The 11,465-nt window shown below is 48.8% G+C and overlaps 1 protein-coding gene across 2 annotated transcripts in view; it reads right to left on the bottom strand.

Moving 5' to 3' along the window:
* Positions 1-391: 391 nt before the first annotated feature.
* Positions 392-11,465, bottom strand: part of ttv (exostosin glycosyltransferase 1 ttv) — a 207,267-nt gene continuing 196,193 nt past the window's right edge. The window contains exons 4-6 of one of the 2 annotated variants that reach the window (XM_037418501.2): positions 3,851-4,060; positions 1,903-2,063; positions 392-1,010 (exon numbers count right to left, since the gene is read on the bottom strand). In XM_037418501.2, the coding sequence (XP_037274398.2) occupies positions 644-1,010; positions 1,903-2,063; positions 3,851-4,060 (738 nt within the window). In that variant the 3' untranslated portion in view covers positions 392-643. The remainder of the gene's footprint in view (positions 1,011-1,902; positions 2,064-3,850; positions 4,061-11,465) is intronic. The other variant, XM_075867088.1, reaches the window with a different exon arrangement.

The following is an 11,465-nucleotide window of genomic DNA, read 5'->3' as shown; positions in this document are numbered from 1 at the left end:
GCGTTAGACGGCACAGAGGACGATGCACTCTGGGACATCGCTAGTGAAAAACAAACATCATCCGACTCGAGTTCGGATGAGTCCGAGTAACTTCGTGACCTCCTAGCATTGAACAGTGTCTAAATAAAAATGAATGTTACCACAGTGCAGCTAGTTGCGTTGCGTTTTTATCAAGGTAAGGGTGTGCCGCGATACTTTGCGATTTTTTTAAATTTCTTTTTTTACGATTCGAAGTTTTGGGGGGTCGTCCTATATTGCGGTCCGACCTATAGTCCGGTTTTTACGGTAGATAGGAGGTGTCGCAAAAAACACGAACTTGAGTCTCCTGGGTGATTTTTCTAACAAACCGGAATACAGCAACCCACAAAGTTACTCAATGACAGAAGGCTAATGTGGACTAGAAGCACCCCACTGTTCCTATGACCAATGGTGATGAACATTTATGACACCGATGATGAAAGGAACAACAACAAAACAATCTGAACTAGAGTGGCGCAACGCTGAGTGTCATTCTTCCACCTCCACGGTGAGATGTGACTCGAGTCTTCTTTGATAAACACGACGGTGGCGGCAGTGCTCCATAATGTGGGGTGCGCACTGAAAAAGATCCTTGGCGTTAAAACGGGGGGGGACGGCTTCGTTCTCAGCTGCGGCCAGCGCCGACAACACGGTCGATGCGGCGGTACCGTTTGCGCAGGTTTGACACAGGGTCGCGGAACAGCACAGGGTCCAGGCGGAGCGACGAGCGCACCAGCGGCATGTGTCCCCAGTAGGTGGCAAACGCGTTGATGCACGCCTGGCGCTGCACGAAATGGTCGGGGTCGTTCCACGCCGACGGGTAGCCCTGGCCCGTGTCGCGGTACTGCTTCCGCTGGGTCACCTTGATGGGCGGCAACCGGGTCACCTGGCTCACGAGAAAGTTCATGAGGATGTCTTCGCAGTTGTGGGCGGCGTCCACCGTCTGCCTCAGGCTCTCTGGCAGCCACGACATGTACATCTCGTGGTAGTACCTGGGCCGAGACAATGCCAGAGCACAGGACGTGTAGCCATTCATCATTCCCAGCCTGCTTATGCGCGCTGCAGTACAAATTCTCTCCCAATGATCTCCTCTTTATTCTATCCTGTGCAAACTGATTCTCTATTATCCCTGAAAACATAGTATTTCGTCACTCTGTCTAAAAACTTTCTGTCTTTATTGACTGTGTTTCTCACCTGATTATTACCATTCTATAATGTCCACTGCTTTTAATGTCCACCATCCCAGGTTCATCTCTTTCGCTTGATGTCAACTAGGATACTCGCTACTCTTTTTGTTCCCTGAACCGTTCTGCCATTCTCTGATAACATGTAGCATATGATGCCCATTCTTGTATTGGTTGCAGAAAAACCGGGAGGCTACTCAAAAGCTTGTAACACTTATTATTACAGCTATAAAAAAAAGGTCATTAGCTTTTAATTAACATCTGATATAATGAAGATATTTTACCACAGGAACTACCGAGGTTTCACTGCATATTGGTTTGACTGCATTTTCATACTATCTAACATTGCAACTTTAGACAAGTGCTTACAAGAGGTCCTCCAGACAGTTTTTATTTTAGAACCTCCTTCTGTATTAAATTTATTCAGCAACTGAATTAATGTCTTATGTTAGTAAATTAAGTTGTTAATTGATTAATTGTATGACTGACTGCATCTCAAATAGCGAAGTGCAGTTGAAGGGCGTCACAGTGGAGCCTTGGTCGTACACTTGGGTAACGTGCAACATTGAAATGGTTTCACTGGGCACTCGAAACGTTTGATTTTTAAAAGGGACAGACACAGTCTCGAGTATCTAAATTTATGAGATATAGAAAAGTGAACTTGCTGCAGGTGGGACACAGACTGCGCGTTGAAAAGCACCTGTGGTAAAAGGCGGCGCCCGTGAGCACCATAGAGTACTCGTTGGTCCACTTAGAGCTGTAGCCCCAGGCAGACTTGGCATCGTCCCAGTAGTGCGAGCGAGCCGGGTAACCCACAATGCGCTCCGGAAACGACTGCCACACCCGGAACCCAAAGTCCATCTGCAAACGGCAAGGCATCATTCTTCTGAACCACGGCATCAAGTGTCACAGGTCGAAGCAACTTTCAAACGGAACGCAACAACGCTGGTTAACTTTTGAGTGCATAGACATTCTCGCGAATACCCCAAGGAATCAAGTAAGACTTCTTATTCAGAAAAAAGATATACGAAATGTGTTGGTATATAAGAATAAACTACAATGCAATAGTTATTTTGGCTGAACTTCACAGAAGCATGCAGGGGCGGATCCAGTCACTCATTTTAGGGGCGGAGGTGGGGGGGGGGGGGGTCGCTTGAAGTAACATCTGAGAAGGGGGCGTGGTCAAGACCTTTTTGTTTTTACTAGGAGAAAAACCACTTCATAGCATCATTACTGTTAATGTGTGCTCACAGCGGTTCTACTCATTTATCCTAATTGGTGATAGGAGGTGGACTATGAGCACTAAAGTAAGGAGGGCGCTTACGCAGCCGTTGGGGGGAGGGGGATCGCCCCTACCGCCCCTTCTCTGGATCCGCCACTGGACACATGTAGGTGTCACCTCGTTCAGCTACAACAGAAGATCAAGACTGCGTTGGTGCTACTTTTAACATCTTAGTCAAATTAAGCTGTTCTAGAAGGTTTGAAAGAAGAAAGGTGACAAGAACACTGCATACTTTACTACGTGCTCTGCGCACTTTGTAAGCGATGTACTTTTCTCTTGTCTTTTTGTGGACTTTGCCGCACTGATGTAGCTAGTGTTGTTTACAACCTAAAAAAAAAAATGTCTGCCCTGCACAATGCCATTGCTCTGCCTCCGACAGAATATAAATGCACCAGGCAATAGTGCCTACTCATTTTCGTGAAGTCAAGCACTTCACTAATGTTTCATATATACTTGACTTTCCCATACAGAATCTCGTTTGCATTGCTGGTTTTAGGTCAGAAGCTTGAACGCCTGTGTAAATTTAATCTAGGATTGTGACATCAGTACTAAGCCAAACATAATGTTTCGGTTAGTAACGAAAAGCCTTTAATGCCCCAGATGCATCATATTTACTAGGCATGAGCAAATAGTGATTTCTTTGAATATTTTCAAATTGAATCCGAATAGTGTATATCACTTATTCTGAGGAAAGTTGAGCATATTTATCATGACCCAACTAACCTGCACAATATCTTTTTTTTAAATTGAAACAAGGCGTGTTACAAATGTAATTATTTTTGTTCAAAGGGAATCGAAAGGAACTTTGAAGAGTAGCAGGATTTGACTTTTGGTAGAATGCATGTAATAACCTTTAAAACATGTTACATTTTAAAATTTACTATATTCAGAGCACGTACACAAGTGCGCAAGATTTTCAAAAATGATGAATCGATGTGAGAAAAGTATGTTCATTTAACCTTGAAATGGGGCTTTGCGGCAGTGCTGATTTCCCCTGAGTAGGCGTGTTCATGGTGTATCATTTCTACATTACAGTGAAACAACATCTACAAAAGGTTACATGCAGTCTATTTGTTCATTTGTAAAACTTCGAAATTTCGAATAATTAAAATTCGTGTGAAAGGAATTATTCGTTTGAACATTCGCACACTCTTAGTATTTACATCAGCAGAGAAGTAATTTCGGCTGCAGTAAAAACCAGCAAACACCACTACCTTTAACAGGTGAAGGATAGGCACACTGGAATTCTGTAGGCGCAGCTTACATTTTTTCTTAGGTTGTAAACGCGTATGAATACAGCAACTGCTCAATGCAAGATCTCTCACAATGAGTACAATGAACGACAAATAAAAAACAGGTTTCCCACCTCTTCAGCGGTGAGCATGACGTCCTCATCCAGGGCAAGCACTGCATCGGTGGTGATGAGGGGATGAGGTGCAAAGCGGGCGCTGATCGACCTCTGTGGTGGGACCACCACGTGCACGGGGACTCTGCTAGTGGCTGGGGAAAAGCCAGCGCCTTGAAGGAGTTTGGCCACCACAGGGGCCGGCGACTCTCCGCCCCACACGACCAGCACCTGAGACGGTACACCAAGAACAAGACCACCGGTTGATTCACATGCTCATGCTGCCACTCCGGGGTCAACGAACCAATGCGTGTTATGCACATATGCACATGTAAAAATCAATACATTTTCAGGCAATCGGGACAGTCAGTTATCACGCCAATAGTCAACATTCGCGTTTGACGAGGCATCGAAGACTACGGCCTTTAAAAATTGGGGCTGAGCTACGTGGCGCCAAGTGGTGCGAAGACTGAGGAAGCGGCAGAGCTGATAGCGTTGCTCGCCTCCTCGAAACACTTCCCTTTCCCATACTTTAACCTCTCTCATCCCTATTTCCGTCTTCCTCACCCCACTTCTCTTTCCTTCCCTCTGGTATGGCATAGTATACAAGACTCTGCTTTGCGCTGCCTTTTCCATCGTCCTTAACTTCTCTTTCCCACCCTTTTCTATAATATAGTGTACACATGTTATAGTATACAAGACTGTGCTATGCTACACTGCCTCTTATCCCTATTTCTATCTTCCTCACTCCTACTTCCCACTTTTTGGTATAATATAGCATACAAGACGGTGCTATACTTTAAGAGCGCAACATACTCCGACATAACGTCGGCGCGCGCGCGCGCTGGGTGCAGCGACGCTAGCAAAACACGCGACCAGCGTCCGTCAGCGCGGCCTGCCTTGCTGCATTTCGTGCCGACGACGTTACCCAGACTGCACCGCGCCTGCCGCTCTTTGTGACAGAGGGACGCCGGCTCTCTCCTTCCTATTTCCCTTTTCCTCACCCCCACTTCCCTTTCCCACGTGACTAGGCTCCTTGATGGCGATAGGATGGAGAGGTGGGCTAGTTGGCAATTCATGATGGTTCAGCGAACTGGGAGCGCGGGGGGTAAACACAGACACAAAGCAAAGAAGAGGCACACAGCACGAGAGGCGCTGTGTGCCTCTTGTTTGCTTTGTGTCTGTGTTCAACCCCGCGCTCCCAGTTCGCTGAACCATCCTTGATGGCGCGCGCGTCGCCAGATCCTCACGACGCGGTGGTGCGCGTCCACGCGTACTTTGCCCCGTGGAGAGGGTGGTCACTCACGCGCTCTTATCTCGCGTTGAGGAGAATGTAATCTTACCTCTCGGGCTTTCACCAGAACCGTTCTGCTGTAGTTACCGGGCGCACAAAGGTCACTCCGCTCGCTGCACAGCCTCCATTTGCGAAAAAGGGCGCGCTTTTCAAAAACAGCGAAGTAACAACTGAGACGCTTATTAGCGTTCATCCGCACCTGTGATTACGTTTCGTGCGTCATTAGACAGATTTGGTTTCGCGTCCGCAGCAGCTGTACGGACGCGCAACTAAATCTCTCTATGCGTGAGAAACGCGGGGCACGTTTCGATCTGCTTGCCATGCTTCACGTGACCTTCCAATTTGTTGCTATTGCGCTCATTGTTTTGCCTTTGCGGCAAAGCTGTGACTTTTGTTTTCTGTTTATCTCTTTCTCCTTCCCTGTACTTGCTCTCTCGCATTCTCTTTTCTCCCTTTCTTCCTCCCTGCGTCTATTTCTCCCCACTGTTTGTCTGTTTTGTCGTTTTCTTTCTTTTTCTTTGTTTCTATCACTCTGTACTCGTTCTCTAAAAGACCCCGATCTTTATGTTTCCATTTATCTGTCTTTCATTCTATCTCTTTCTCTGCACTCCTCTCGTTCATCAGGGCTATAACATTGCGCTCACCTGAAAGACACGGGTTAGAATCCGACCGCAATGGTGCACTCCACTACGGAGTTTCTCATAATCACATCGTGGTTTTGGGACGTAAAACCCTAAGTATTATTAGGGAGCTATCGAATAGGGGCCCCAAATAAATAGCGTCAAGGCCACTACGCGTGCGCAAAACCCAAACCGCGCTTGGGTTTTGGGTTGGGGACGCTATCTCCGAATTTAGAGGGAGGCCCAAAGCCTGCTCCAAAAGGTTTTGGGTCAGAAAATCGTCACGGCACCCACTGAAGTGACGGCTCTCGGCCAAGACTAGAGAGTGACATAGAATAGAGAGTGTGTCCAAATCGCGGCAGACCCCATTCGAAAACTCATCGCTCCTGCACGACCCAAAGCGTCCACACGCAAACTATAGCTTTGGGGGCCCCAAACTTTCGGGGCCCGCCGGTTGCGCCTGGCGCAGGACAAGGTTAGCCTAAGAGGAGCTTCGCCCCTCAAAGAAAACAAAAGGATCGCAGACACTATGTTTTCGCAACGACGGCAGTGTCGCGACCGCGGCCGGGCACCCCTATTCAAAGTCGAGGCCTGGAGCGGGGTGGGGGGGAGGTGTTGAGGATCCGTTGGTAACACCAACTGAGCTCGCTCTAACCAGAAGAGATCTGTCAAAGAAAGCAAAGAAAAAAAAAAAGTCGCGATATAGCTAAGAGCCGTCTCTCGGAAGCTCGTTCGCAGGTTCAGATCGAGAGACTCGCGGACCGGAGGGGTTGCCAGATGGTCGTCGTCTCGACGCAGCGCGCAGCAGCCCGCCGGGAAAGTGGCGGAGAGGGGGCTAAAGTGAGGACACGACGACGACAGGGTGCGCAGCGAGACTTCTTTCCAGGAGCAGATACCGGAAATTAAGACGGACGAGGAAACGCCGCCGATTTTCCCCACTTTCGCGAAAGCTCGGGGACAGACAGCGACTGCAGCGCCACCGCTCTGCCGCCCCCCGCTGCGGACCACTCACTCGCTGGCAACGTTTATCGATGCTCGCTCGCTAGAACAGTGCAGCGGACGCGGGTTGCGCAAGGAGTGCCGCGACTAGCTAGGCGCGCACTCATACAGTAGGATTACGCTGGTTTAAAAAGGTTTTGTACATTGTTATACAGTTTATTCACAGTGTTTTAGAAAGTACTCTAGTTTACTGCGGTTTATTCTGCTAAATCAGAACAAAAACAAGAGAGAGAGAGAGGGAGAACTAGAAAGTGGAAGCTATATCCACAGGCGTAGGTGTACAAAAAAAAAATTACTGCATATGCTCCCTGGGGAGCATGTACAAAGTGCGGCAGCTCCCTCCTTATTTGGGCGAGCTTCTCCTTTAATCCCCTCATTCCTTCCCCCAGTGCAGGGTAGCAAACCGGACGTGCGTCTGGTTGACCTCCCTGCCTTTCATTTCTTCCCTTCCTCCTCCTCCTGAGTTTGTGTTACCAACGGAGCATATACATAAACTTTACTCTTGCCCCTGTATATGCTACCTGTGGCAACAAGGCCAATGTTTCACGCACTGCCACCCTTTACTCCATCTGGCAGAGTTCTAAAAATATACGGTGCGCAGTAGGCGCAAAAAAAAAAAAAAGAGCAGCAGCTTCATTGACTAAACGTTGCGAAGGGTTGTAAATAAACATCGAAGCTGGCGCCATCCGATGGCTATAGGTGTGGTGCACGGTCTGCATCGGTTTCAAACTGTAGGCGATGCGAGAATTCCGGAACGAATGCGACTAGGTGAGGAAATAGCAGGAACCACCGATTTCCGCTCTCCTCCTCCTCACACCAACAGCTCCATTCTCTCCTTGGCTCTCATCTCATCTGGAGCACTGACACAAAATTTCGAAGGTGAGACTTTGATCGAGGTAGAGTTGTGTGGAAACATACACAGCATCTACGAGTTATCTAGGGCATATATATAGCTTAGAACATTTGAAATAAATTTTAAAAAGAACGCCACGCGACTGAGCGAGATGCGGAGCGCCTCGCGACGTCAACGTAGGGGCAATGCAAACAAACGTACGTAACGAGCGTGTGTTGGCTGACATTGATTGATTGATTGATTGGGTGATTCTAGAAAAAGAGGGAAGAAGGCACCTAATTGCTGTCTGCCTCTTGGGCGACAAGGCGCAGTGGCTTGTAGGGGAAAGGGGACGGGAAATGAAAATGAAACGCGCCTTGCGCGTACGCGGCTCCCACGTCACAGTTTTGCGTGGTCACGTGGCCAGCTGCGTTTACTTTGCCCTCCCCCTCTCCGGAACTGCCTCCTGCCTAGCTCGGTGCTATTTGAAACCGAGGCTGGGCGCTCTAAATAAAAAAAAGTTGCCCGCAGCTTCCCTCGGGGGAACACTGAGGAGGATGCGGAGCATATAATTGGTTAACGGGGTGTTAAAGTGCGACTTACTTGGGTCGATGGCTAAATTGGTTAACGTGGTTGTGAAATTGGGTGTTAAATTGCGACTTACTTGGGTCGCTGGCTAAATTGGTTAACGTGGTTGTAGGAGGGGTGTTAAATGAGTGAACACGTACGACACGTATGCGAAAGGGCGGTGTTTATTTATTGCGACGAACTTTGAGCACGATGGCTTTTAGATGCCACTTTGGCCGGCGCTGGTCGAAGGGACGTCGATCATTGCGACCTCGGACGTCGACGCGCCGTACAAACCAACCGACGAGCGGCAACTGAGCGAGCGAGCACTAGGAGGGGTGTTAAATGAGTGAACACGTACGACACGTATGCGAAAGGGCGGTGTTTATTTATTGCGACGAACTTTGAGCACGATGGCTTTTAGATGCCACTTTGGCCGGCGCTGGTCGAAGGGACGTCGATCATTGCGACCTCGGACGTCGACGCGCCGTACAAACCAACCGACGAGCGGCAACTGAGCGAGCGAGCACCGACCTTGAGTATATATAGAGCGCGACGGCGCATGCACTGTCAGCTGTCGAATGTTCGAGAAGGGGGAGAAGCGCAACGGCGCATGCGCGCGCGTCAGCTGCCGATGTTCTCGAAGCGCAACGGCGCATGCGCGCGCGTCAGCTGCCGATGTTCTCGAAGCGCGACGGCGCATGCGCGCGCGTCAGCTGCCGATGTTCTCGAAGCGTGACGGCGCATGCGCGCTACATTATACAGCTAGCGAATGTTCGTGAAGAGGAGAAGCGCACGCGGTGTGTTGAGGAGGAAGGGTGCACAGATGGTGGAGGAGTGAAGAGCGCGCGGTGTGTAGAGGAGGAATGGATGCACAGATGGTGGAAGAAGGAGGAGGAAGCTTGCGGACGGCGCCGCACTACAAGCCTCGAGTATTAGATGCTCCGCATCTAATAACCATCACGCACTTGCGCGGACGAGGTTTCCAGTCGTGATAACTGGGTCATAAGCTATACCTATTGCAACGAAAAAAGAAAAGCAAGGTGCAAAATTTCTGCGTTAGTGCTCTTTTCACGTCGCTGCCCTCTGTCTAGCAGGCTCGCTTTCCTCCATGCTCTTAACTCTCGTCAGGCTTTAGACTGTCCCCCTGTTACAATGACGATGAGGTTAGACGTGCTGCTCAGAACCTTGCGGGAGGGGGGGGAGAGAAGACTGTTACTGCACTGCAACGCCAGGGGCCCTCAATCCATCATAATCGTCAAATGGCGATTAAACTCTCCCCCCCCCCCAAATCCCCGAAAATTATTTCTGACTACACCCCTGATCCCGCCTATAGGTATACAAGAGTTCTTAGCTGGGCTAGTCGATCAGTGTACATAATGTAAAAACAGTTGGCTGTTTCGACATAAATACGCCAACAAGGTGACTGTCAGCAATTGACCAATCAATGAGCCAATGACAGCTATAGCTCAGCCAGAACGCTAATGTTTTTGCAAAGAAGCCATTAAGGCGAAGGTCGACTCCTCGATACCAATCAGCACGAGCGCGACCGCCGAAACAACGTATTAACACAACCCCCAACTTTTATTAATGCTTTAGTAATTTTTTTTGCGTTGCCGGTCTATAGTGTCCTAGTGATTACAAAAACCCGCGAGCATAACACATCATCGTAGTCAGTTTTAGAGAAATAAAGCGGGAAAATGTTGAGAAAAAATAAAAGCGAGACAAATGACACGCGAGCGCTGTTAAAGAACGTCCAATACAAAATGTTTCCAGGACATTAAATATGATTATCTCTTCACACAAGTGCCAATCAACTCCAAGGGGAATATAGATGGATTTACGCTATATAGAATCCGAAATCGCCGTTCGCAGTGAATTAACCAGTTTCAAACCTAATAGAAACACGTGGCGAGTAACTGGAAATGTATTTTCAAGCGACGGGTCGAACAACAAATCGATCAAAGAAACGGCGCCAAAGCGGGGGACACAGGGGAAGCAAGACGCACGTAACAGAGGCGCTGCATCGCATGCTTCTTTTCAACCTCTCCGTAATAAACGTTTTTTTTTTTTTCATTTCCAACCTGTCGCGACTCAATCGAGGCTTTTCTGTCGTTGTTTGAAAGGGGCCCTGCGACAATTTTCCAACTTACCATCGAATGTTATCATTAAAAAAAATTTAATGCCTCACGAATCGCCACCCGCTGCAAAATCTTCAGAATCCGTCCAGTAAGAGGGGAGCTAAAAGGTATTTGTCGCACGCTGCAATTCCTTTCTCTTTTCCCTCGTTCAGACAAGCGCACCGCTGGAAGCTAAGCGGGAAGGGATGGCACGGGGGAAGATATTGCACGGGGGAAGATATTGATGGCACGGGGGAAGATATTTGCGTCACACTCGCGTCACAACTCCGAGAACTTTTTTTTTTTTTTGCGTAATCTACGCTGGCCACGGTTGAGCGGTTTCGCGTGGCTTACCGAGAGCAATGTTGCGCATTCTCGAGGGGCAGTGACGTCACAAGGTGCATAGCTGGCACGCGTCCGTCCCTGCGTCCAACTGTCTGTCTGTCTGTACGGCCGCCCATCCGTACATCACGCTACGCATATCTCGGCATAGTCGCGCTAAGCTACCGCTAAGATTTTTTTTTTAATTTCGTCCGGCGCGCAGCTTTCAGTGTGATCGCGGCACGTGGCGGCCCCCCGCGGCGGCCACGCTAACTATGCGGCTAACGATACTCAAATCAGCCAATAGACGTGGAGTTCGGGCATATAGGGCGGACATGTATGGACAACGTACACTAGAGGAAAAATCTATTTTTCTCGTACTAGATGGTCACCCTTTTACCGTACAAAAAATCTCCACGACTGCCCCGAGAAGACGCGCGATACGCGAGAGAAAGAAATGTAGGCGACATCCCCCCTCCCTTGAAATTTGCGCACGAAAACGCCGCGACGTCATTGCTTTTTTTTTGGCGGCCTCTATACTCGGGCCTGCGTAGTTCTTAATCGGCAAAAACGAAGCGCAGCGTCCCCAGAGGGGGCCAGATATTTAGCGTATACAAAGTTTCCGAAAGTTTCGTACAGCCAACGTCGCCGAAATACGTAACGTACGCGCTGAAATTCGTGAAGTCACGCGCGCAGATTACGGCGCGAAATTTCAAAAAGAAACGTCGACCTTCATTTTATTTTTCGTTGGTAAAGCTATGACGGTGACATTATCGGTGTTAGCGATTTGGCAGTAAAATTGATAATCTAAATGAACCCCTGCTTTCACTTCGTAGCGTCCCTTAAGACGCGTCAACATCCAGACGCTGTGCCACGGAGAAGC

Source organism: Rhipicephalus microplus, chromosome 6, assembly GCF_043290135.1.
Source record: "Rhipicephalus microplus isolate Deutch F79 chromosome 6, USDA_Rmic, whole genome shotgun sequence".
Lineage (NCBI taxonomy): Eukaryota > Metazoa > Arthropoda > Arachnida > Ixodida > Ixodidae > Rhipicephalus > Rhipicephalus microplus.
The sequence above is the reverse complement of the archived record's forward strand: the minus strand, read 5'-3'. Positions and strand labels throughout refer to the sequence as shown.